The sequence below is a fragment of the Canis lupus genome, chromosome 37 (genome assembly GCF_003254725.2).
Source record: "Canis lupus dingo isolate Sandy chromosome 37, ASM325472v2, whole genome shotgun sequence".
In the NCBI taxonomy this organism is placed as follows: Eukaryota; Metazoa; Chordata; class Mammalia; order Carnivora; family Canidae; genus Canis; species Canis lupus.
The window spans coordinates 1,412,994-1,439,538 of NC_064279.1; the positions used below are offsets into that span (position 1 = coordinate 1,412,994).

The window sequence follows — 26,545 nt, forward strand, 5'->3', positions numbered from 1 at the left end:
AGTGCAGGTGGCTCAGTGGTTGAGTGTCTGCCTTGGGCTGAGGGCGTGATCCTGAGGACCTGGGATCAAGTCCCATGTCGGGCTCCCTGCATGGAGCCTGCTTCTCCCTCTGTCTCTGCCTCTGTGTCTGCCTCTGTGTCTCTCTCATGAATAAATAAGTAAAACCTTAAAAAACCAAACCTCTAATCAGGCAGCAAGGTGCGGCTCATTTGTTTCCCATCAGTCAGAGATCACTGTCCTTACTATTGATGTTCAGCATCTTGGGAACAAGACGTTTTATATATTGTGTCCAGTTTTTTATTGTTTCAGAAGGGTGGCAAATCTAGTCCAGTATTCCATTTTGGTCAGAAGCAGACTAATGTCAGATTAAATCTTAAATGAATATTAATCTTTTTATTTTTCCAAACATAAGTTAGGAGTTTCTGATGCTGTTCTCTCCAAATGATATTATTTTTCAGGGAGAAAGCTCATGAGTTAATCTAGGCAGAACTACATGATTTCTATACCCCTTCCAGTTATAAAACCTATTGTGACAATATCTTTTTGATTACATTTAAGGCAGTACTCTAATAAAGATGTAAAATCAGACAATGCAGTTTGCCAAAACAAAAGTATTTTTAATCTGTTATTTTTATCCTTCCTTCCCTCCCAGCAAATGGTGAAAATATAACGAAATGGATATTGAGGCACTGTAAATAGTCTCTATTCTCTTTTGGAAAACAAATTAGAACTATATACTAAAAAGGCATCCTCGGCGTCAGTAAGCATATTTGTAGAATTATTGCCAAATAAATAATCTCAGATATGTAAAAAGCTGTATCTCTAGAAATGTTAATCATGGTGCTAATTATAATGGGAAAAATTAGAAATAACCTTAAGTCAAAATAGGTGTCCAATAAGGGGTTAAAACCCAAAATTATAAAAAACTCCTACAACTCAAAAGCAAAAACCCCCAAAGAACCCAGTTCAAAAATGGACAAAGGACTTAAGTAGACATTTCTCCAAAGATGATATACAAGTAGCCAGTAAACATATAAAAAGATGCTCCTCATCACTAACCACTAGAGAATGCAGATCAAAACCACGAGATACCACTTTATACCCTTTAGGAGTGCTATTATAAAAAAATATAGTGACAAGTGCTGGTCACTGTTGTGGAGAAAATGGACCTAACTCTTGTGCATCTCTTCATGGGAATGTAAAATGGTACAACTGTGGAAAACAGGCAGTTCCCCAAAGTGTTGGACGTGCTCTTAGTATCTGACCCAGTAATTCCACCTCTAGGCGTACACACCAAAGAACTGACAGCAGGGGACCCAGCAGATGCTGGAGCACCCCATATACACAGCAGCAGTATTCACAATAGCCAGAAGGTGGACACAATGGAAATGTCCATCAAAAGATGAATGAAAAGTGTTATCTCCGTGCAAGAGAATATTCCAAAGGAGGGAAATTCTGGTACGTGCTACAACTTGGATGAACTCTGAAGACGTTATGCCAAGTGAATAAACCCGACACAAAAGGACAAGTTCCAATTCTGCTTATATGAGGGACCCAGAGGAGTCAAATTCAGAGAAAGCAGAATGGTGGCTTCCAGGGCCTAAGTGGAGTTATTGCTTAATGAGTAGGAGTTTCAGTTTGAGATGACAAAATTCTGGAGATGGATGGTTGTAGTATCACTCTGAATGTACCTAATGCTACTGAACTATGCACTTAAAAATCGTTAAGATGGTAAATTTTATGTTATGCATATTTTTCTAGAAATCAAGTATATGTCTTTATTAGGTATGCGTGTGTGTGTGTGTGTGATTAAATATCTTGCACTCCAAAAAAGAGTAACCTAAGGAACGCTCATCAGACACCCCCTCTCTTCTTCCTCTCCAGGAGTGACGCACGCAGCCATCTGGGCTGCATGCATTTCTTACCTCAGTGCGGCAGTTCCCCCTGAGCTGAGGACCTCTGCTCAGGGCATCCTGCAGGGCCTGCACCTGGGCTTGGGGAGAGGTTGTGGTGCCATGATCGGAGGCGTATTAGTCAATTATTTTGGTAAGAACGGCTTTCTCCTCTTCCCCTCCTTCTTTGTTGAAAACTTAAGATTTTTCAGCAACACCTCCGTTAACAGGTTACTACTGGATGGCCAGGAGCTAAACTCCAGTGTCCAGGTTACCTTTCTCACACGATGGTAGCCGTAGTTGTAAAGCAGTGTGCTTAAGTCATCAGGATTATTAGAGCCGGCCTGTCCCTGTGCACGCTTTCTGACAGCCTAGTGGGATGCTACACCGGTCCCTCAAAGGAGCCAAACAAGAGTAAGCACATGTGCTTTTGGTTTGAAGCAAGGCGCCCCAAACCTGCTGATAATGACGCTAGAGGAAAGAGAATTCATTATTATTCCAGAAAACTCTAGTGATTTGCCGCCTTTGGTAACATCCCCACGTCTCTGTTGACACCACCTGTCTGCGGTGTCGGATCTCCCTTGTCGGAGATCCAGGGTTCGGGGCGAGGAGACTACCCTGCCCCCGGTCTCTGCCATTCCAATTCCTGGTCAGTAGGGCTGCTGAACCCTACTGGGGGTTCAGGAAGAAATGGGCTTTAGGAAGAAGAGAGCACCACGGACCTTTACGGTAAGAGGCTCAGAGATGATCCTTTGTAAATGTAGTTTTGAGCTTTGATGAATGACCAACCCAACCCCAGCATCGGGGGCTCCTGGCATGTAGCAGGCCTGTGTTTTTCCACCATATGAAGCCACTGGCTATTCATTGTTCTCTGGTTTATCCCAAGCTCTGCTGCCTTCCCTGCACTTCAGCACATTGACAATTTGGGATGGAGGCCATCTGCACTTCCTGGAATTACTCTATTCAGTGCTCTGGTTGTTGTTCTCACAGGGGCTGCTGCGACTTTTCGGGGGATCGGCATGGCCTGCCTGGTGATCCTCCTGCTTTTTGCCCTGATCCAGTGGCTGGCAGTGCCAGATGAAGAAGAAGGTAAACCTGTCCATTATTTCTTACTGGTTCTAAAGATTGAAGCCATGGAGAATTCTACACACACCCCTCAGAAGCCCGGAGGTAGCAACAGCACACAGCCCAGCTGCCTGGCTGCATTTTCCCTGTGGTCTGTCCATGAACTTCTGTGCACCACTGCTAAGAGAAGCTGTGCTGAAACCAGTACTGGCCATTTTAAGTAGCTTAAAGTTCTTGGTTTTGTTTTGTTCTATAGTACGAGGTGATACAGGAAGTAACCGGTTTTAAATTCCTCTGGTATTCTAAGGGATTTCAAATTTGAATCAAATACATATAAAGTTATACAGTAATTTTATAATAGAGAGTGGTACTGTTATGCTTTTACATTCCTTTGAAAAAAAGTATCTTAAAAAAACTTAAATTTGAAGTTTTCCTTACCCAGGCATGGCCTTCATTAAAATTGTTACATAGAAAGGAGGTTCTATCAAATAGAATATACAAGTTGAATCAACTTTTGTTTTTTAATGAAAACCAACCAGCAGAATGGAAATATTCTTGCTTAGCTCTTATGTCCCAGAACAAGGCTCATCATCTTTGATGTTCTGTTCTTTAAGCAGCATTTGCCTTAAGTAGCTTAAGTGCTTCTAATTTGTTATAGAAAATCCCAGAGGCAGATTTTAATGCTAGCAAGTTATACAGAAAGGAGGACCAATGCTGATTTTTCTCACTTTTTTTTTAAATCCTAAGTGGATGACACAGTGTTTGTCCTTGCCTTCAGTAAAAGGCCAATAAAATCAACTATTACTGTTTTGATGCTTATCTTTAAAAACTCAGCCCTGTAAATGGACGTAAGGCCACATTCACTATAAGCCATGTCCCCAGATTAAGTGATATCTAAGTTTAATGAAAAAATACATTTTGTAAATAAATGTAAGTTTATGTATAGACATAAAGAGGTCCTGGAAGATCAACATCACATCGATCGTTCAGTCCTTGCACCAAGCAGCCCTCAATACACAGCAAGTTACTGATGTTGCCAAGTACATAGAATGGTCTTACAGGATTGTCTGCTTATTTATTTTTGTTTGTTCAAATATGTAGAAAACTGAAAAATGATTTAAACGTGATTTTCTCTCCAGACAAGACAATGTTGGCAGAAAGGATTCCTGTTCCCTCTAGTCCTGTTCCCATAGCAACCATTGACTTGGTACAGCAACAGACAGAGGATGTCCTGCCACGCATCGAGCCCAGACTTCCACCCAAGAAAACCAAGCACCAGGAAGAACAGGAGGATGTGAACAAGCCAGCCTGGGGGGTCAGTTCCTCTCCCTGGGTGACCTTTGTCTATGCACTCTACCAAATTAAAGAGATGATGCAGCTGATGAGAGACAGCCGAGCTCCTGAGATACAGCCTTTGCAGGTAAATTCGCTCCCGTAAGTGGGCTCAGCTGTGTGATTCACTCAGCAAGATTTAGGGAAGGTCTAGTGGGCAAAAGAGACAGGCGGACAATTTCAGTATTCTGGGACAAGTGCATTATAGAGGTGTATTACACAGTTCTGCAGAGGGAAAATTCTGCCTTAAGGAGTTCAGGAGGGCTTCTTAGAGAAGCCTGTTTCTTGAAAATGAAAATAAATCCAAGAAATTGTATATTTCTTTAAAATTTCAGTGTTGACAGATACCAGTTCCAGTGAGGATATATGGTTCTTGCCACAGGAGACCATTATTTATTAATCTCTGTAATTCAAAAAAGCTGGTGGGGACATTATAGATATAAGACTTCAGTAAATATCTGATATATTAGTACGCTGAGCCAAAGTAGGAGTCTGATGGGAAATGGGTTGTTTTGCTGGTGGCCTCACATGAGAAAAAGTGTGTTTGGTTTTGTTTTTTATCCCTAGAGATGTGGTCTCTCCTGAGTCGATAAAATAGTGTGGGTAATTGTTAACTAGAGCTATATACGGTCTTTGGAAATGATCAAGTGTGACTTCTATGAATAGTTGGGTTAAAATAATGAGTCTACTTCCCTGTTTATATTAATCACATCCTTATACTCAGTGAGTCACACACATCAGGTCTTATCTAGAGTAACTTCAAAGGACACATAAGAAAGACAAAAATAAGGAGTAACTGGATAATTTCCTTTTTAGAAAATTTGAGCTACCTTAATGAAATTTATCATGACTTTGTAAACATGTAATATTTCTTTTTTTTTTTTTTAATATTTCTATAATTTAAACCAAATCTGATTCTTCACCCAATCTCATAACGCATCGTGGCCCATGCATGATCTTACTCATTTATCGAGATTATAAACTCACATGAATGTCACTGCTCAGTCAAAAAGGAGCATCTTGGGGTGGGAGGAGCATATAAGAGAGGTGAAGCAGAAGAAAGGATGAGATTTCTGCTCGAATAGCAGTGTTTTCATTACTTTGGGTACTCCTCCTATTAGGCTTATGTCGCATTACATTTCTTTGGCTGGCATGGCAGGACTAAAACACTGGCTGGTATGGCTTAGTTATCCTTACGAATAAGAAGTCATTACATTGGGCAGCCCAGGTGGCTCGGTGGTTGAGCCTCTGCCTTCAGCCCAGGCCGTGACCCCAGGGTCCTGGGACCGCGGGGTCCTGGGATCGAGTCCCACGTCGGGCTCCCCGCAGGGAGCCTGCTTCTCCCTACGCCTGTGTCTCTGCCTCTCTGTCTCTCATGAATAAATAAAATCTCTAAAAAAAAAAGAAAAAAAAAGTCATTATATTAAGATTTCTTTACATTTTAGAATCAGTCACAGAAATAAAACTTTTTCTTTGGTGGTCAGCTTTTTGAAGTGATATATGTAAGAGGAAAATTCATTCTAAAAAAAAAAACAAACATGTTTCTTGATTTGTAGCAATCAAGAATGTATCATGGAATGTGCCCACGTGGCATTTCACAGACTTGATGGGGGTGGTGTGCTGGAGTATGCGTAACTCACAGCTACTTATGGTTGGTGACCCTAAGAGCTTATTTCCATTCCCCCTTTTTATGCAGCTGTTCAGTCTTAACTTTTAGTATGTACTTCAAATCCCAAATATTCATCAGGACTTGTAATTCCAGGACAGTCTTTTCCTGGCCTTGTCCCTGAGGCTGCTTCCTGCTCTTGGATCCTGTGGTCTCAGGAAATGACCCGAGTTTCATTTCATGCTGCTTGCTCTGTGACCTGTCACGATGGTGGAGGCTCAGTACATATTTGCTGATGTAGATTGTTTTCCGAGTAGTAACCAGCATCTTGGTAGTGATGTTCCTTTACCCACAAGATGTGTCTGCTTATAGTGTTTGTGTTTTTCATGCGGCTTTGGCAGTTGCACATAGGAAAGGAGATAAAAGGTAAGACATTCTATCTTTATTCCTCTATTATTTGTTCCCTGAAGTTACTTCAGAGTGATCTCCCCATGTTTCTTAGATCTTACTTGAAGGCATATAAAACGTGTTGGGTTTCTTTGCTAGTAGCACTAACTACAGAACATCTTCTCTTTTTGTCCTTCCAGGGGACCAGTGAGAATCGGGGTGATTCTCTAGCTGGTGGAGCCCGGCCTGTCCCACGTGAGACTCAGTCTGACCCATCTAGAAACCAGCCATCCCCTCCAGCAGCAGCACCTCAGACGCAGAGCAGCCCCACCCACCCCAGTGTGGACCAGCGTGTGGAGAAGCGGGAGGACCAGCAGGCTCAGCCCGCCGCTGGGGGACACTGAGGGCTCCCACTCATCTCACACCCTGCATGGAACCGGGCCCCTCTGCCAGGACACAGGGAGAGGCTCCCTGAACCTAAGACCTGCCTCACCTTGAGAAGCATAGCACTATACACGCTTCTAAATACCTGGACTCATCAACATGGAAACACACATACACACACAGGAGCTACAGTACATGTTGGCAGAAACAGGTAAACTTCCATAATCCCCCTGGGAAGCATAGAGGGGAAATGGGAGTTTGGGGAGGACTTCCAGTTCTGCGATTGGTTAGGTTAGGGACCATAGGACTTCTTTGCCAATGCAGTAGGGTTGAGAGCAGCAGTTACACTAAGTAAGCGGAGGGAAAGAAAGTGTTTCAAGGTGAATGCTGATGCAATTTCCCTCTTCTGATTATTTATTCTAATTATTTGGTTCTTAATGCAAACTGGGAAGAAATAAAATAGAGCTATAATTTTGTTTCTCTTGAAGGGAACTATTTAAAAAAATTACATATTTAAGAAAAGTAGCCAGATAAAAGTTACTAGCTTATAAGCTTTTGTTACAAAAAAAAAAAAAAAGTTTCATCAGAAACTTGGCATATCTCTAGCAAATATATTTTTATATGTATATGGTATGTAATGAAAATAGTCAATCCTCTGAGCAGCAAAAGCCGTTACTGACTACTGCAAACTAAGCTGAGCTTTAAAATGCCTTTTGTTTTAAATGGGCTTTAAGACCAGAGGAGGGAATAATTCAAATCAACCAACCAACTCAGTATCCTATGGCTTGACAGACAAGAGTTTACTAAATATAGTGATACTGTAAATAGCCTCTATCACTATTTAACAGTTTTATAGTGATTTGGGCTCTAAGTAGCTGATGGAATTTTTTAAAAATCACTGGATTCCTAAGGGTTTCTTGAATTAAGCAGTACTATTTACAAATAACAGTATAAGATTTAAGTGCCTGGGAGAGGGATACAATTTTTAAGATTTACACAATGGGTAAATTTTTGTTTTTGGTGAGGGGAAAAGTTGGTGAATAGGAGGCCAGGAATGGAAAAGACCAGAATAAGAAGTAACTATATTTTCCAATGACTAAAGAAACAAATCTCAGAATATTCTTTTCCACGAAGATCCCGTCAGACACCAGGGATCAGATAGGGGTGTGCTACTGTAAATAGTACAGCTACAGCCAGGACAGTGGCTCGGTGACTCATGGGTCAAGCCTGCTGCTGAAAATGAAAAGCTGAGAATAGGAGGAAGCCGGGGGAGGGGGGGGGGGCTGTAGAAAAGGGAATGCTGCTTTTGCTGAGTGAAGGTCCACGATGGTGTGTGTAGGAACTGTGAGTGAGCACAGGAGAGAGGAAGGAGGCGAGCAGAGTGGAAAACAAGCAACTCACCTTATTAGGATGAGTTGTGGACTGAAGGCTTCTCCACGACACCATCCTTCTGCCCGATACTGCATCTGGGAGGAGAGATTCTATATTTGGATGTCTAGCTTTGCCACAAAACACAGCTTAAAAATAAAATAATGGAAAGGAATAGAGTTAAACAAAGTTATTTTTGCACTTGAACTGAAACGTACTGTACTGTAAATTATCATGACTCATTTTAAGTGACCTTTAAAATCAGATGATTTATTATGCTTATGTAATTAGAGAAATAAAGAAATGGACGACAGGCTGAACCTCACCTATGAATGTACAGTATGTGGGTTTGTGAAACTGACTTTAGGAAGTCAAAAACTTATACTGTGTCTTGTGTTTACAGTTCTGATTTATTCCTTTGAAAAGCCTGCTGTTTTGGAAATGCAGTTGACATGTTGAAATAAAAATAAATATCATTTTTAAAAGTTTCTTAAATGATAAAGATGTGACCAAACAAAAGCCCTTTACTCTGTAATGATGGAGGCCAAATTCAACAGGCCTTTGTCATGGAACATTCACTTTGAGAGCTGATTCAGTAATGCAGGACTTTGTAGCCTTTTAGGACAGACACCTTCATGGGTTCGTGGACTTCTTGACTTCATACTGTCGCTAAAGCACCCACCGGCATCTTATTGTTTTATTTTCTATTTATTTATCTGCTTTTTAAGTAGGCTTCATGCTCAACACGGGGCTTGAACTCATGGCCTGAGAGCGAGAGTCATGTGCTCTACTGACTGAGCCAGCCAGGCACTGCTTAGAAAATATTAAAGTGGGTGCAAATTAAATTTTGAGAATTTCATAACCCCACTTGCAACTTCCTGGAAGTCTCCCTGGAAGATTCCCCAGAGTTGTCACAAAGCCTGGGCTGATGTCTTCCTTCACACTCTTTCTCTTGTAGAAAGGGTGAATTAGCTGAGCGCTGAGCTTATCTGGATCCAAAGAGGTTAGCTGCCAATTCTTAAACTATGGCCCAAAGCCTTAAGTAGACTATTAAGTAGACCATGATCGTAATACACGTAGATCCACTAGCTCACAAACCTCATGAACAGCCCAGGCTAACTCACAGGAAGAGGATGCTGCCTTCCTGGCTCACTACTCTTGCCGTGGGCACAAAGTGGTCGGCTAGGCAGCTCCGGGTGGGCACTTACCCAGGACGGGGGCGGGGGGGGGGGGGGCGCTGGTGCTCCTGGGACCATTATTTAAGCAGCGCTCCTCTAAGCAGTCCTTGGAAAAGGACGGCCACATCCGCAGTTCCTGAGTGGTGGCTGTGAACAGAGGTTACCTCTTGTCCCCTAACAACCCAGCGTGGTAAGTACAGCTCGCCTCCCCCACCCCGTATATGGGAGTAGCTTCCCTCCTAGGACGAGTCTGCAGCTGGCAGACCCCCTCACGGGACCACGAGCACAAAGCCAGGATACAAATGATGCAACTTCAAACCTGCTTGATGCCAAGGCTCAGGTCCAACGGCACCTTCCCCGGGACGCGGAGGCCACTGCATGCTTCTGTTGTGCTGGAACAGGCTCTAAGCAGCCAGGCCTACGCGTGTGCCTGACATGCACGTGTGTGGTTCTAGTCCCAGCAGGATTTCTAGATACTCCCAGATGCCTAGCACTGCAGCACCTCCCCACTCCTGGAACTTTGTTAGTCGGGAGGGTCGGACCCCTTGCACTCCGGAGAGGCCCTGTGTGGTCTGGCAACCCTATGGAGACCGCCTGGGAGGTGGGCAGGGACCCTGAAGGCCCGTGTCACACAAGGGCAAGGATTGGCAGACAGCCATGCCACCAGGAGCAATCGCTCCGGCTTCAGCAGAGCTGCATGGTCTGGGGTGGTAGCCGCTGGCCACGGGGGCCAGTAAGCACTTGTACCCTGACGAGCGCAGCCGAAGAAGCCGGATCTCTCACTGTATTCAAACAGCCACATGAGGCTCACGGCTACCAGACTGGACAGTGTAGTTACAGAGAGATTACTTTGGGGAGCCGTCTGGGCCTCAGTTTCCTCATCTCAGGGCGAGAGGCTGGATCCTAGAATCCTCTTATTCTGTGAAGGTGAGGTATGCTGTGACAGCTGACTAGGGAAGTAAAGGTGATTTCCCTTCCAGAAGGTCTCCCATCCTCTTGTGCATGGGGACAAGACAAAGCGATTTCTGAAGCCCCAAACACCCCTGTGCCATCCCAGCATAGCTCTAGGAATGGCTGGCTCAGGAATTCCAAACCACCAAGCGGGTGGGGCAGAATAAAGGGGTGAGAAAAAGGAAATCAGAAAGGAAGTGACCCGATGCCAGGGCAAACTGTGCCTGAGAGTAACCAGAAACACGGTGAGCCCATCCGGGGACGCCTGCCTCTCACTCAGCTCTCCCCGCTTCGGGCGGCTAACGCAGGACCGCCTGCCCCGCTGCGGCTCCAGGGAGATTTTTAGATGGATTAGATGGACACCCAGAACCTCACAGCGACGGGGGGGGATGTGCAGGCTCTGGAGCCCCAAGTCTGTATCTCCCACACTACAGTGCTATGTTAAAAGGGTTGCCTACACCACCAAGCATTCAGCTCCCATATGCACTATAATCATCAAGTTGTGTGTAGGTACAAGTTAACTGACAAAATTAAGCAAAATATAAATTGAAGAGCTGGGAAAAATGACAAGTAACAAAGGTAATTCTATAGTGTGTAAAAGCCAGACAGGAGAGGTTATAAGACATTTGTTCCACAGTTTCAATATTTTTCTTCTAAAGGGTGTCAAAAAAAAAATGTAAGCAAGAATTTTATGATCATTTAAACAAGTTACATCCCCTACTCTTTGCCAGATAGTCAGCCGAGGATCTTCTCTTTGTAAACTTGTATTTTGAAAAGGTCAGGAACTTTTGGTTCGCTAAGAGAGCAATGGAAGTCTCAAAAAATAACATGTGGACCAGTGCTACTCAACTTAATTCTCATTCATTTTTAGGGTACAAAAGTCCTGTCTGTGGTTGATGGAAGGCGGGGGAACTGGTCTGTTGCCCCAGAACTGGCATGCACCAAACATCAGACACGGTCATCTATCTCTTCAACTGATTAACCAGAGCCACTTACTTGACTTTGTTTTTTAAAGACGGCGCTACAGGCGACAGCAAGAGCATACGGGCCCCGCACAGGCTCACATTCTGATTCGCTTTACCAACTTTTCTGAGTCTGTCCTCAGTTGAAAAATGGAAACCACACTAAAGAGATTAGAGTGATTAGAAGTACAAATGAAGAGGCATAGAAAGGGTCTATATAGCACTTGATAGATGGCCAATAAATGCTGGTACTCCTCCCCTTTCTGCTTTGATTACTGCCTTGTTGGAAAATGGACCAAATATAAAAAAGTAAAGATCCCTCCAAATTATTTAAACAAGAGACAAAGAGCAGCCACCCCACTGAATGTGTCTTCCAAGATCTATCCTAGTAAATATACACTCAACCACACTCTCTGGTGACCTAGTAAGGTATCACATTCAGGGGTCATAGCAAAAATAAGCATAGGGACCCGAAGAACGTAATTAGACTCCTCGGCCAGAAAAAGACCGCAGATTTTAACAACATATCTGAATGAAGAACATGCCCAGTAGAAGGGGGTGGAGATGCCAGTCAACGACAGAAAAATTACAAAAACAACAATCACAGAAAGGTAAAGCTGGCAGGGCCTGCCTAAAGGAAGGGTGGTCTTTAACAACAGATTGAATTTCTCATGATATTAGCAACGGTGGCCCCACGGAGGGGGTTGCATTAGATTTTGGTCTGGTGACATTATGCATGGGAATTACACAACAAACTCCCTTTGTTCTCTTTCTGCTCAAGCAACCTTCTTACCACCATTTGAACCCTTCAAGGGGTCTTCTGGGAGAGAATCTGCTGGTTTTATCAATTCAAGCGTTTTTAATCCTTCTGCCGGTTTTATTTTTAGCTGTGAATCCCTAAATAGACTCTATGAATTGGCTGATGTGAGGTAGGTCTTCCTATGCGCAAGGACAAAAATCAGGGTTCTGAATCAAATAAGGTCAAGATCCACACCCGCATGGTTAAGTCCTCAATGTCATTATCACCCAGTGGGTGACTCTCAGAAGGCAGCTTACTCTTGGGGTCACCTATAAACACCTCTGTCTCACTGCAGGCTTTAAAATCATACATCTATTATGTTATTTATGCATAACAGCTGGACAAAAACTGATTTTTTTCTCTCCTTTCTCTCAAATTCTACCTCGCTAACTGGGAAATAATCACATACAGGATAATGCTTTTTCTTTTCTTGACAGAACTGCAGAGGTCTTAATACACCCACATGTTAAATATATTGATATAATCCATCATCTATTCCAAGCCTCTTAAAATCTGAAATCTCTTAAAATTTCTAGATTTAAAAAAAAAGGTCTTAAATTCAAATATTGTCCTAAACATCAGATGGACACTCCCCTCTAATTCAGCCCTTAACAAATTGTATAACCAATTCACAAAGCATTTTTTGTGATACATAAAATGTGTTTTAAAACCTTTAAAAAACCTTTAAAAAATAACATTTGAATGATACAATTGTTTAAGCACGACTACCTACACTAAATCTCACCCACACATTTTGGTGTCAAACAGTCCCAACTTGCTAACAACAATAAGCTTTTATGAGGCACCTTGCATAAGCAATAACGCAAAGGGTTCAGTTATGCTCCGTAATTGCGCACCTATGGTGGTATGAGCACGAGGCCAACTTTCAACCACCTGTGAAAGGCAGAGCCATTTTACTGAATGGTCACTTAAACAGTTTAAAGGCCTTTAAATAAAGAAGGGGGGAGGGTGGGGAAGGGAAAGAAAAAGAGAGAAAGGAAGGGAGGAAGGAGAGAAAAATCTCCTATGGGAGCCATCTACGGACAGTTCCATGGGGATTAGAACTGTGACCAGCACTGTAATAAGGCCCAAATCAAAAGAACACGACAGAAACACACCAAATGTATCACAAGTAATGCTTGTAATTGTTTACCTTCTCACAGTCATCACACCACAGAAACTCACAAATCCATGATTTCCTCTAAAAATAAACATAAACAACAGTACCCTAAAAGACTCTTGTTCTTTTCCTTTCTTTAGCTTTTTTTCATTGTGATGGTCACACCTAGCTTGACCCCCGAGGAGCTGCTTCCTTCTGTAGTCAGCACCTCTTCAACCTGGAATGACAGGTGAAGGCCGAGGAGGCCTGGCTGGGATGGGCCCTGGGAACTCCAGCTGACTGTTCACGTTATTCACACACACATTCTGTCAAAAACTGCCTTCTGGGAGGTGAACGTAGTGAGCACAAGCACCAACACATCTGATACATTTATGTCAGGAATAAACTTAATTCTAAAAAATCAGATTAAACTATAACAAAAATGATGTTGGAACCGTTTATACTTACAAAACATTAACATCATAATCAACATAAATTTGAATGGAAGATTCCTTGATATTTGAAATCAGCTTGTGTGAAAGCACAGACTGAATTTAGTAGATTTTACAAAAATTGCAAAGCTCCTAATATTAAAAGGTGTCTGGCAAAAAGAGAAACCTGTAAACTGGGGATCCCTGGGTGGCTCAGCGGTTTGGCACCTGCCTGTGGCCCAGGCCATGATCCTGGAGTCCCGGGATCGAGTCCCATGTCGGGCTCCCTGCGTGGAGCCTGCTTCTCCCTCCACCTGTGTCTCTGCCCCTCTCTCTCTCTCTCTCTCTCTCTCTCTCCCCCCCCCATTAATAAATAAATAAAATTTTTAAGAACACTGATAAACTGTTTCAAAGAGAAATATCATTTGAAAATCAGCCTAGAAAGTTCCAAATGGGAACCATGCTCTTACTCAATTTAGAAACGTGCTACTGAACTTGGCTCAGGAAAGCACCTCCTATGTGTCCTTCTTCTAGTAAGAGTCTTCGTTCTCTAGGCCTCTATCCTTTAAGAACCCATCACAGAAAGAAAAAAAAAAAGAAAAAAAAAAAAGCCTGTATTTGATTCTTAAAGCGATTCAGTTTAGCAGATCTTAACCCTAGGAATGTTTTGCCATGTTCACATCTTTTCTCAGCTCTTCGGTTTTGGCCTCCTTTCCCCAGAGTCAAAGTTCAGAGTGCTTCATTTCACTCTGGAGAATCAAGAAAAAAAGATCTGTCCTCTGAAGAAAGATCACAGATCTGTTTTGTAGGAAACTGTTAAAAATATATATAAACTAAATTTTTAAAATGGACTAGTCAACTCAAAATGTCACAAAAAGTTAAATGTCTTCAATTTCAACATATCAAAAAACCACAGAAAATAATTCTCATTTCTAATTTTTATATAAGTCTATAAAAATTTTTTCAAGGTTGAAAATACAATCTAAGGAAATGCTTCTCTGTCATAGGTATCAAAATAGCTATTTGTCCATTAAAAAATAAAAAATAGTCACTAATACTGTGAGACCCAGGCGGTAGGGAGATGGCCCCTCCGCTCACCTTTGAAGGTCTCTTTCTAACCCTGAGTTGTCAGAACCACTAGGCCTGGAGTCCCGGCGCGGCCTCTCAATGGTTTCGTAGTTTTGGACGAGATTTTATAATCTCCTCAAACCTCAATTCCGCCGTCACTAGCACTTCGCAAACTGTTCCACGGAGCATAAATCTGAGAGAGGTTCTCTGGTCAGTCAGTCAGTCAGTCAGTCAGAGAGCGCTGCACCGGTTTCTCCTGAGGAGATGCACTGTGGGGCAGCAGCGGCATCCCTGAAGGCCCGGGCAGCCCTGGGGTGCGGCGACCTCTGCCTCCATGTCAGCCAGCCTCCCAGTCCCTTCACAGACTGGCACTTAGGGACACCTGTGGGTCATACTTATGAGAACACCGGCCGGGGCACCCCGTCTCTTCCGGCCCGTAAACTGGAAACGCACAGGGAGAGCAAGTCAGTCTTCTGGCGCAGGTCCTGGGGGTGAGAGGGGACTTGGCCTCTGGAGCGCAGGAGGCAGGCGTTGGCGGGCTCCCTGCGGGCCGCGGGCCCTCCCTGGTCCTGGTGACAGTCGGCACTGGGGCGTCGGGGACTCTGTCAGTCTTGCTGGCGCCTACGGTGCAGCGCAGCCGAACTTACCAGGAGGAAAAGTTCGCGTCCCTACAGTCCCGTTTTCCTCCCCGGAGGACTCGTTCCCACAGTCCAGGGTTTGCGCAGCGCTGCCCAGGCGGGCCTGCCCGGGGTCGGGGATCCCTGCTCTGACCCGCCCATGGCCAGAAGGAAGCTCGCGGCGGCTTCACGCGGTCGTCGGGTTAAACAGCTGCTCCTCCAAGAACGTGCCCCCGAAGCCATATTGTTCTTCGTGGAGGCTGATTTCTTCCGGCGACAAGTGGCTTCCGCCCAGAACAAACTCTGCGAATCTAAGAAGTAGTTTTTGTTTTAAATGCAGTTAATGTCACAGAAAGGTCTGGAAGGCAGCATGTTCCCTCGCGGTCTATCCTCCGACCCCGCTGGAGTCTGTCACCCGAGAAGAGCCTCTCCACGACATGTAGGAGCGGGAGGGGCTCGGTAGCCGTCTCAGGGCTCCGGGGGGCGCCCGTGTCCAGGCCCCCACGCCTGTGGAAGGGCTCTGCGCGGCACAGTCGCCTCCGCGGACCCCCTGGGACGTCCCCCCCGCCCCGCCCCGGCGCTCACTCACCTGCCCGGGGCCCGCAGCCGCGACACCAGCAGCCAGGCGGGGAAGCCGGGCTGGCGGCAGGCGCTGCGCAGCTCCTCCAGGGCGCGGCGCGTCTCGGCGGCCGCCTGCTCCCCGTACTCCTCCTCGCTGAGGCGCCCGGCCGCCCGCCGCTCCGCCCTCGGCCACGTCCGGAGCCTCCTGCGACGCGACACGACACGACACGACACGACACGCGGCGGGTTGCGAGCGTCCGGCCAGCCCGACCCAGGCCCCGCAGCCCCTCCCCCGCCCCCACACTCGGCTGCCGCGGGGCCGGCGTCTCCACGGCCTCGGCTCCCCGCTGGGCCCAGCTCCCCGCTCCGGGTCCCTGGGGTCCCTGGGGCGCCCTCTTGGGGCACCTGCCAGCAGGGGAGCCCGGCGCGGGGACCGCGGGGGCCGAGGCCCCGGGAGGAGGAGGAGCCGCCGCCGCCGCTGCGGACCGAGGGTCGGCCCGAAACTGCTCCAGTCAGGAAAGCCCAAGGGGAGGCTCGTGAGGACGGTGCCGACCCGAGGACACGAGGTCCCCCGCGGACGTCCCGGCGGCTGAGGCCTCGGCAAGGCCGCCCACACCCGGGCGAGTCGCGAGCGTGGATCCTCCGCGGGGTCGGCAGCGGCGAGGAGCTGCGGGCCACCCGGGCGGGCGGGCGGGCGGGCGGGCGGACCCCCTTCCCCCCTTCCCGTGCCTCCCTCAAGGCCGGCGCCACACGCGGACGCGGGCACGTGCACGGCCAGCCGCGGGCCTGGCGGAGCCTCTGCGCCTCACTTCCTCACAGGAGCAGCAACGGGAGGCGGGGCGCGTCCCTCAGGTCGCCGCAGGTCACCGCACGGTCAACGAGCTGCTCGCGGCGAGCGGCCCACGGGGTGACCCCGGGGAAACCAGAGCGCCGCTGGCGAGTCGCACATGGTCCAGCGCTCTCGGTCGGACTAACCCACCACACGGACCCGGCTCCGGGCATGAAGCGCGCGCGGCCCCCAGCACCCGCACCGGGACGCTCCGGGCAGCAGGCGGACAAGGCGGACGGCCGCCCTGGCTCCGGCCCCCTGACCCCGCCTGTGAAGGCCCCCACCCCGGCCAGTGCCCCCTCCCTCGCCTGCCTCCTGGCCTTCCTCCCTCTCAGGAAACGCCTTTCTACGCTTATGCGCCTCGCGGTTTCAATTCACGGAGATCCAGCCTAGTAATTTCTTCTTCAGGAAAGTTCCTGAACTCTCTGTGCCACAGCCCCTGCGCAGGCAGATCTTAACGCTTCAGAGATACAGGAACTTTTGCTGATGTGTCAGCAAATACACCTCAAGGGTAGGAGCGTCTCCTTCTCTGTGCACCTGACGCAAAAAACAGGTGATCAGACTCCGTGACTAAGGAGAACGCAGCAAAGCTGAGACCACAGAGGCTGCCTCATCTCAATACCTAAGAAAACCTCCTGAACATAAATAATACCTTCACTTCTCCAGCTCTGTCTCATAAGGACAACAAATGTCTTTAAAGCAATCTTGGGCCCTAATGAAAGGAACTGTAGGATGAAAGTAGAAATTTTAGGCGACCCAGACTGCAACCGACTCCACCACTGATTTTAGTGAATTCCGGGGGAGCTAGGATTACCTCGTAATCGAGGGAAGTCCTCTGAAAAACAAAGACTAGAAACGGAGATGGGATTCAATGCTCAAGTTCTCCGTACTCTCTGACCTCCAGATGAAACGTGCTAGTTAATTATGAGACTAAATAGGACACGTGCAAGAAGCTTCCCAAAACAATAAATAAAACCAGAGCTCAAAATGTCAAATTTACAAGGCAAAAAAAGATACGCACCACCTCATATAACTGAATGCTTTCAATGGGTAGCAGAGGCTCCCGGAGGACAGGATGAGGATCATAACCGCATAGGCGCACTGGGGCACAGTGACACCACAGTAGATCAGAAGCAGCGCCAGGAGCCGCAGCGTCCACGTCAGAAGATTCACATTCCTTTCGTCAACGAGGGGCCCGTGTTTGTAACAAACAGCAAAGCTGAGAAATCCCACAATTAGGACATAGCCTGTAGAAAAGCAGAAGAATTTGAAAATTTGAACTTGAATAGCTTTATGAAAAATCCTGACAGAGCCTTGACTTAAGCTAACAACCTATCAGAAAGCCTTCACTTCTGTCTTCTTTTTCTAAAGAAGTAAGGTTGAAAAACATATACAGGGCTATTTATTCCTTCCATGTAAGATACTATGCTGTCTTTTGTAATAATTAGGTATATTTAATAATAAATTACAATGATATATACTTGTTTTTTAGTGCAGAGTCCTAGATGGGCAAATGCTATCATGGTTGCTTTGGTCAGGAATAAGCCTCAACATATGTCACAGCTGGCTACAGACCCTACTTTTTATTGTCACTTTCTAGTTAAAAAAGGAAAATATAATTTAAGAGTGGCGGGACCAGGCTGCACCCCTGATCCAGTGCTCACCTTCTGCGTTAGTAATGGTGGGATGCTGAGCTGTTCTGCGTCTCCAGCTGGGATCCACTGTGAAACACACATCACTTACGTAATCCACCAAGTGTTTCACCAAAAGTGCTATATTTTTCAGCTTTAGCAATAACGGGATTTTTTTTTAATTTTATTTATTTATTTATTTATTTATTTATGACAGTCACAGAGAGAGAGAGAGAGGCAGAGACATAGGCAGAGGGAGAAGCAGGCTCCATGCACCGGGAGCCCGATGTGGGATTCGATCCTGGGTCTCCAGGATCGTGCCCTGGGCCAAAGGCAGGCGCCAAACCGCTGCGCCACCCAGGGATCCCCAATAACGGGATTTTTAAAAAAATTACCTACCTAATATATATATTCTGTTTTCATCCCATAGCCACTTCAGATCCTCCGTGAATCGGTACACAAAATAAACTGAAGCAAACGAACAACCAACCATTAGAGCCCAAAAGGTGCTATACTGTGTATGGAAGAAAATAAATGACACAGTTTTTGGTTCATTCACTCTCACAAAAATAGGAGCAAACAAATAAACGCTTTGTATTGGAAACTTCTACATCAAATTGCATTGAAGTCAATTCAAGATACTCTCTAGAGTCTTGTTAAAGTTATGGTTCGTGAACCAGCAGCATCAGTATCAGCTGGGAGCTTGCTGGGATGCAGACTCTTGAGTCCCACGGTAGACTCCTAGTCAGATCTGCATTTCAACAGGATTCTTGGTAACTCATATGTACACTAAAGTGGGAGAAGCACTTCTTTAAAGAAAATAAATTTATCTCAAAATATGCCAGTGTTGTAAGCTTTAACCAAGTATCTGCAACATGATCATCATGAACTAATATTTCTTCCCGACTCAGTACAGAGCATTCTTTCATTAAATGTGTTTTGGGGAACAAATAATAATGAAGAAATCCCCAGATGTAGCAATGTAGTTATTCAAGGCCTTGACGGTTCAGCATCATGACATTCCTCAGCTCTGCTAAGACCAAGACAAATTTCTACTCAGCATAGATCAGTCCCTGGCCACTCATAAGAAAAATGTATTACCCAAAAAGTAAAAAGGTCTCAAAAAAAGGATCACCAAAACTTAATACTTGAGGATATATACAGTAACAAATAAAAATGGAATCTCTAGAAAAAGATTCATTTTAAAGTCAGTTTATACAATGTAGAAATACAGTTTGAATCAGGAACCATAATCAGTGTGAATTAACTTGGATCAATTTTTCATATCTATGAGATCATGGTTTCCCTCTTCCATTCATTTATACACAGTATGCCTACCTTGGGAATTAACCTTTTCACCAGCAGCAGGACAAAGACTAATGTCATTAGAACACCTAGCACGGTCCCGGAAGAGTAATAGAAAATAGGACTTCTGTCAAGACAAGCAGATAAAAGCCATTTAAATGCTACACGGCACTTTCAGCATTAAAACCATGCTTAACCTGATGACAGTAGCCAGAAAGAATACCAAGGAGAAAAACTCAGATGGTAGCTTTAATTACATGCTATACTCATAAAATGAAGTCTGTACTTGCAATTTATGGTAAATAGCTGGCCACTAACTCAAAATGTCGGCGTTACCTTCTATGTTTAGTATCTGATGCCAGAAAAATTACTGAGCACCTATCATGTAGCAGGCACTGGTCTGCAAGCTGGGCACGCATTCACGACGGCCCTGTGAGACGGCTATCCATGTCTAAATTTCACAGAGGAGAAAACGAAGGCACTGAGAAGTTAAAGACCTTCCCCAAGTCGGTATCTGCCAACCGAATGGTGCAGGCTTGCAGTCTGGTTCCTGGGGAGTCCAAGCTTTATTCCTCAGGCTACGTAACTAACATTGGGTTTCTAAAGGTCATGCCTTACATTAAACATGATTATACTACAAGGAAGATAAACAATATGAGGAATAAAAAGCTTAAGAAAGAAAATGTTATTGGAAAAAAGTGCCTTTTCATGAGAGAAGTTGTAATATACAGAATATCAGGATAACACGTTTATGCAAGAGTCAGGTACTTGGTAAATTCAACCTTCTGGGGCAGCTCCGGTGGCTCAGCGGTTTAGAGCTGCCTACAGCCCGGGGTATGATCCTGGAGACCCGGGATCAAGTCCCACATCGGGTTCCCTGCATGGAGCCTGCTTCTCCCTCTGCCTGTGTCTCTGCCTCTCTCCCTCTCTCTGTGTCTCTATGAATAAATAAATAAAATCTTAAAAAAAAAAAAAAAAAATCAACCTTCTGTACCAGAGCTACAAATCCTGGAAGCAGCCTGAATCTAAGAGAGAGAGCAGCATCTGGCATCAGAAGACCTGAGTATAAATCTCAGTCCTAGCAAGAGCTAGTCATGTCATGATGAATGTTGGTTTTCTCATCTATAAAATGAGAACAATAATACAGAACTTACGTAATTGTTAGGAGGATCAAATAAAAAAAATTGTGTATTAACACCTGACACAGAATAATGCATGTAAACGCACTCTGTAATATACACATACATATCACGTGTACTGCTATGGGTTTTTAAAGGCCTTTCTGGCACCATCTTCAGACCTACTGTCTGTACAACCTAAAGCAAGAACTATAAGCCAGTGTGGAAATATTTATTAGCATAGGGTCAAAACTGTGCTAGCCCCTTTTTAATTCACAAAATTAAGAAAGCAAAAAATGCATACTTACTGACTCAAGGTCTTTGCATAAAAGAAGAGGAAAATGCCTGCCACAAACACAAAGCAGAGTTGGAAATCTACAACTGGAGTAAAAAAGACACACAACAAACAAAGATTTTGTGTCAGTGTAGTTAGTGAAACAAGTCGATCTACTGAAATGTCACTCCAGAAAAGCTAAATCAAATATAATGAAAACAGACTTACGATTTCGATTCACACTAATTGTATACATAAATCTCTTCCTGACAGGCGTCACAGAGAAGCACATGGTCTCTCCATATGGATTGATGATTATGGTTATTTCATTAGACATCTTTGGTGTCCAAAAATTATGAATCATACACTTGATTAAAGATAGAATGGTTTCTGGATACTGACAATTATATTTTTCTGTGATGTATACAATATTGAACAGGCCTGAACTGGTAATTTTCACCTATAAAGTAAGAGCAAACAAATCTATAAACACAGAAGTTAAAACGTCTCTGAAGTTCCTTAAAGTCACGAGCAGGTGAATAGAGAGAGCCCAAGAGAACTGACTAAAGAATGACATCTGAGTAGATGTCCCACAGTCCCAGGGTTCCCAGCCGTGGACCTACAGATCTCTGTTTAGTTCGAACATACTGGAGCATAGACTTTTGAAAGTGGATGTTTCTTCCCCTGAGTTGTAGGTGATTCAACTCCCTTCTAGCAAGTTGCTGTGGCCAAGGGACATGTGAAAAAGGACGACAGAAAGTAATAGGTGGCAAACTCCTTGGTTTATCACGAGGTTTATATTTCTATCATTTTCTACTGTGTTTGAGGAAAAGCACTTCCTCCAGATCAGCCAAGCATACGTGATTCAGGCTTCCCTCCTCGTGCCCCCCAGAGAAGAATCCAACCACAGATACCACTCAGGTCTCACAAAAAAGCACTAAGCAGGGATCCCTGGGTGGCGCAGCGGTTTAGCGTCTGCCTTTGGCCCAGGGCACGATCCTGGAGACCCGGGATCGAGTCCCACGTCGGGCTCCCGGTGCATGGAGCCTGCTTCTCCCTCTGCCTATGTCTCTGCCTCTCTCTCTCTCTATCTCTGTGTGACTATCATAAATAAATTTAAAAAAAAATTAAAAAAAAAAGCACTAAGCAGACAGTGACAATCCAGTGATCACTAAATGACAATTGTGCTGCTGCCTTTGCCTGTCCCTCTCTGTTCCTCTTCTTTGTCCACGAGTAAGGCAAGCCAGAAAACCAGGCATCAGGTGCTATAACCCAATACCTACCCTCACTTCTCATGGACTTTAGCTCCTGGCTCACCATTGCTCTACTACTATTTCCTGTCATACCTCTCAAGGGATCGATATGCACAATACACCAAACTCCTTCCAATTCTCTGATTCTCGGCATCTTGAGCTTCTCCCCTAACACTCTCTGCCTGACCTCAGCTAACCACTCCAGTGGGCCACACTCTGGACCTTGTCATTACCAAACTACAGCCCCTCTACAGGTTGTTTCAGGCATCCTGCTGGCTGACCACCAACTCCTACCTTTCCAGCATGCCCCTTATAGTACCTTGACCCCAGGAAGTCTTTGACCCCACCATGGGTCAAGCATTTTTCCCTGCTCCTCACCCGTCTGATGTCCTTAGCCCCTTCTTATCCAGCTAAATTCCATGATCGATAGTTATAAATTATTCTCTTGCATGTACCCCTGACTCCTTTACACCACTCTTGCTTTGTCACACCTACCTGCAAAATCCAACTCTCTGCCCATTCCACTCTTGCCTTTGCACCACCAAATGGTACTAGATAAATGCATGGCAGTCTGACTTCACACCCATGAGCATGAAACTGAAGTGGGACCTGAAGCTACAGGTGATCAGACCATACATTCCTATCTACCCTCCAATCTGTATTACAAAGATTTAACAGCTTTTTATTCCTCAATACCAACACCTCCTCCCCACCCGCACTTTTGGCTGAAAATGGAAAAAGGCAATGTCAACAGGCTTCTGTCCCCATACTCAACAACTGGAGGGCACCGGCAGGCACGTGCTCTGCTTCCTACCTGTGGGGAGGAACTTTCTGCCACACAGGAGATTTAGAGGAGATTTTAAAGGCACTGAATCAGATCACCTTTATCTACTCAAGGACATCCTACCAATACTACTTCTTCCCTCTCTACTGGACAATTCCTATTGATATGGGAAAAAAAGGCAAAAGAAAAATTTAATTTCCTTACTACCTATAGCCCATTGAGAAGTCCTCGAAAGAAGCAGAGTAACATTCTTCTAGAAACTCAGCTTCCTTAATGTTAACACTTTGCTAAAGGCAAAGGCAATCTTAGCCCGACCCCCAGGACCCTGTAAGTCTACTTTAACATATAAAAATTCCTTCAGAAATTTCCTTTATCTTTAAACCCCCAAGATACATGTTGGCTGGCAATCATGCCCCTCACATATGACCCACCGATATACATCTGAAGAGTCTCATGAGTAAGGTTTTATTAGACAGTAATATATGACCTTTCCCCAACAATAGTAGCCTCCTCAAGGTCCTGGAAACCTTGCTTCCAAAATTCCTTAGAGACTTACGCTGTCCCTAACCCCCTCCCAACTTGAAAGTATAGAATGGGCCACTCCTCACGACCCCAGTGCATGCAGCTCATTCTGCCCACGGGTCCTGTCCTTGTGCTTTAATAAAACCACCTTTTGCACCAAAGACATCTCAAGAATTCTTTCTTGGTCACTGGCTTTGAACCTCAACATCTTTCCTACAACACTATCAGCATACAAACATGTTGATATTTTTCCCATTGGGGGGAAAAAAGCCTTCTATTGACTCCATTTTCCCTTCTAGCTATCCCCTTGTTTCCCACTACAATCAAATTCTTTTAAAATGTTGCCATACCTGCAGTCTTAAGTTCCTTTTCTCCCATTCTCTCTTTAAACTTCAATCATTGTTTCATTCCCAACAGGCTGTCCCTGACGAGGTCAACAGTGGCCTACATGTTGCTAAATCAAATGACCAATTCGTTCTCAGTCATCGTTTTTGATCCATCAACAGCATTTAGCACTGCTGATCACTCCCTTTTCCTTGTAACACCTTCTTCCCACAGTTTCCTGGACATCTTCACTTTGTGTTCCTTCTCTCTCTCCTCTGCTGGCTCCTTTCTCCCTTCCTATATATAAGGCTGATCCAGGCTCAGCTATTGGTCCTCCATCTAAACTCACTTCCTCTACTGTCTATAAACATGCATCACTGCTTACTTTTGCAAAAAGAAACACAGGAAAGACATAGAGAAGCTAGTAAGACTATTCACAAGGGGTGGGCAGGAAGAGGTAGAGGAAAGAGAGGGAGTGACACTTTTCTGAGAATACTTCTGTACATTAAACCATATTAATACCATACACACTAAAAAAAAATGACAATAAAATCAATTAGGATAGGGGAAAACCCTGAAAACAAATAAAAAAAAAATATTTCAAATGGAAATGGAAACAAAACTAAATATATTTCAAATGAAAAATACAACTATATTAAAGGGGGGTGGGTAGTAATTTGTAATTTGTAAGTAATTTTGGAGCATAGTATGTAGTCTATATACTCTTAAACTAGAGATAAACACTAAACAAATATTGACAAATAAATAACAAATTACTATTCAAGCATTAGGCAAATAAATCAATGTACTGAGAATAATGAAAATTAAGTTCCCACTATCAGAGAAGAAAGTTACAAATATGTCAAGGAGAGACATTAGAATGAACCCATAGTATGGAAGATATCAAAACTCATGGTTTTCAACAGATAGAGAATCACAAATAGATTTGTACACATATGTATGTATATACATGTCTGTGTGTGTACACATGTGACAATGGTATCCCAGCACTAATAAACACACCTAACTCTGAGTATCTCTTAAAAAAAAAAAAAAAAGTATGATTCCAGAGCTGGGTTTCAGAAATCACAAAATAAGCCTGGAACATCTTGTTTGCCAGAAGATGCTCAAATGATAGGCACAAATTAAAAGGACAAATGAGCTACTTTGAAGGGGCTCCTATTGGTCAAATCCAGGACAATCTGAATATCAAAATAAACCATGAAGTAATAGATTATAATCCACTGAATGAAATGGCAATCCATAACACTATGTGGATATAAATAACCTGGAGAAGGAAAAACTCTCCCCTATTGAAGAATACTGATGAATGTAGAAAGAATAAGGGAATTAGAAAATGACCATTTGATTAACGTCATGATGATATCTGATTCATGCAAGCATCAATGGATGATAAAACTAAAGAGTGAAAAATTGATGAGGAAAAGGATATCTACATAGTTTTTTTTTTTTTCTACATAGTTTTAAGTTATCTCCTCAAAAATCATTTATTACAAAGGGTACAATGGTCACTTCATAGTGGTAAAACTGTGAATTGCCAGATACCACCTTAACCAGGTGGCCAAAGTGGTGCCTACAACCAGCAACAGTACAAATCAACGTCATGTTCCTTCTGATATGCTGTCCTATCTTTTCCCTCAGGGTAGACTACTCTTTCTTGGTAATATTATCTTGATAACTCACTAACTTCATTAAAATCTTTCTCAAATACCACCTTCTCAACAAGAACTACCCTGACCACCCTTTTTATACTGTTAACTTGCTCCCTACCTCCCTCATTCTGCCTCCCTTGCTCTACATTTTCTTTTTTTCATAGCACTTACTAGTTTTATAATTTTCCTCTCTATTACATTTATGGCCTATTCCCTATACTCCTATACCCCTAAGAGTATAAACATAGGAGCAGGGATCTTTTGTTCACTGATGTATCCTAAAAGCCTATGCTCCTGGCACTAAGCAAGGGCTTAATAAATATGTTAAGTGCTGAATAAAGGAAAGTATTAGGCTACTGAGAAAAACTACTCTTGGCCATACCTGGGATCAGAGAGTGAGTGGCTTGGGATAGCAATTATTTTGGAAAGTAGAAGACACGGTGTTGTCCTGAGTGGTGTCTGAACAGTGAGCACACCGTGGTCACTTAGATACCATATTTATTTAGAGTGGTTTGGAGAAGGGCTCACGGAAAGTATGAAGAGTTAATATTCCCTTCCATACATCCCTTTCCCTTAGGCCATTCTATGTGATTCCCAAGTCACCTTTCATACTGATACACTGCTCTGTGTCATATAAAAGATATTTTTAATTCTTGAAATAGTACATTTTAATTCTCAGCTCTTAAGATGTGATTTAAACATAGGCTCTTACCTGCACAGTTGACCACATGTATTTCCACTCCATTTGGGAATTTCTATTGTAGCAGTAACAGTCTGAGTCAGAAGTCTTAATAAAATCCATTTCCTTCAGGGCTTTACACCTTGCAACTGAGAGATGAAAAAGAAAATATATTTCTGAAATATTTAATTTCCCAGAATCATACCCTTTTTTTTTCCTTTTTAATTCACAAGAATAATGCTATTTTTACATGCTCTGACCAATGGATTCTTCTACATGGTTATTACAGTCCTATAGTCTTTCCAACCTACAATAGACAGACAAAAAATTACAGTCCAGCATCAACACTCTTATGACACATGGAAGGTAGTCTAAGAACACAGAGAATAGGCACTTCAGTCTTGGGAGTAGAGGGCAAGAATTGGGGGCAGCTTCCTAGAGAAGAGGAAATGT

The 26,545-nt window shown here is 44.1% G+C and overlaps 2 protein-coding genes across 26 annotated transcripts in view; one reads left to right on the top strand and one right to left on the bottom strand.

Annotated features, from left to right (window-relative positions):
* MFSD6 (major facilitator superfamily domain containing 6) overlaps positions 1 to 13,819 on the top strand; it is a 72,402-nt gene extending 58,583 nt beyond the window's left edge. For 12 of the 15 annotated variants that reach the window (XM_025441739.3, XM_025441740.3, XM_025441735.3 and 9 more), the window contains 4 exons: positions 1,885 to 2,046; positions 2,883 to 2,981; positions 4,097 to 4,377; positions 6,483 to 8,523. In XM_025441739.3, coding sequence (XP_025297524.1) covers positions 1,885 to 2,046; positions 2,883 to 2,981; positions 4,097 to 4,377; positions 6,483 to 6,686 — 746 coding nt within the window. In that variant the 3' untranslated portion in view covers positions 6,687 to 8,523. Of the gene's footprint in view, positions 1 to 1,884; positions 2,047 to 2,882; positions 2,982 to 4,096; positions 4,378 to 6,051; positions 6,190 to 6,296; positions 6,322 to 6,482; positions 8,524 to 11,034 lie in introns of those variants that run through there. The other 3 variants (XR_004812503.2, XM_025441743.3, XM_025441742.3) reach the window with 3 other exon arrangements.
* The window catches only part of NEMP2 (nuclear envelope integral membrane protein 2), a 42,392-nt gene continuing 19,859 nt past the window's right edge, over positions 4,013 to 26,545 (bottom strand). For 5 of the 11 annotated variants that reach the window (XM_049106570.1, XM_049106569.1, XM_025441747.3 and 2 more), the window contains 8 exons: positions 26,126 to 26,241; positions 21,086 to 21,317; positions 20,892 to 20,964; positions 19,499 to 19,592; positions 18,560 to 18,674; positions 17,551 to 17,776; positions 15,729 to 15,905; positions 14,378 to 15,450 (listed from right to left, as the gene is read on the bottom strand). In XM_049106570.1, coding sequence (XP_048962527.1) covers positions 15,327 to 15,450; positions 15,729 to 15,905; positions 17,551 to 17,776; positions 18,560 to 18,674; positions 19,499 to 19,592; positions 20,892 to 20,964; positions 21,086 to 21,317; positions 26,126 to 26,215 — 1,131 coding nt within the window. In that variant the 5' untranslated portion in view covers positions 26,216 to 26,241 and the 3' untranslated portion in view covers positions 14,378 to 15,326. Of the gene's footprint in view, positions 5,682 to 8,067; positions 11,288 to 13,151; positions 13,262 to 14,377; positions 15,451 to 15,728; positions 15,906 to 17,550; positions 17,777 to 18,559; positions 18,675 to 19,498; positions 19,593 to 20,891; positions 20,965 to 21,085; positions 21,318 to 26,125; positions 26,242 to 26,545 lie in introns of those variants that run through there. The other 6 variants (XR_007408844.1, XR_007408842.1, XR_007408841.1 and 3 more) reach the window with 6 other exon arrangements.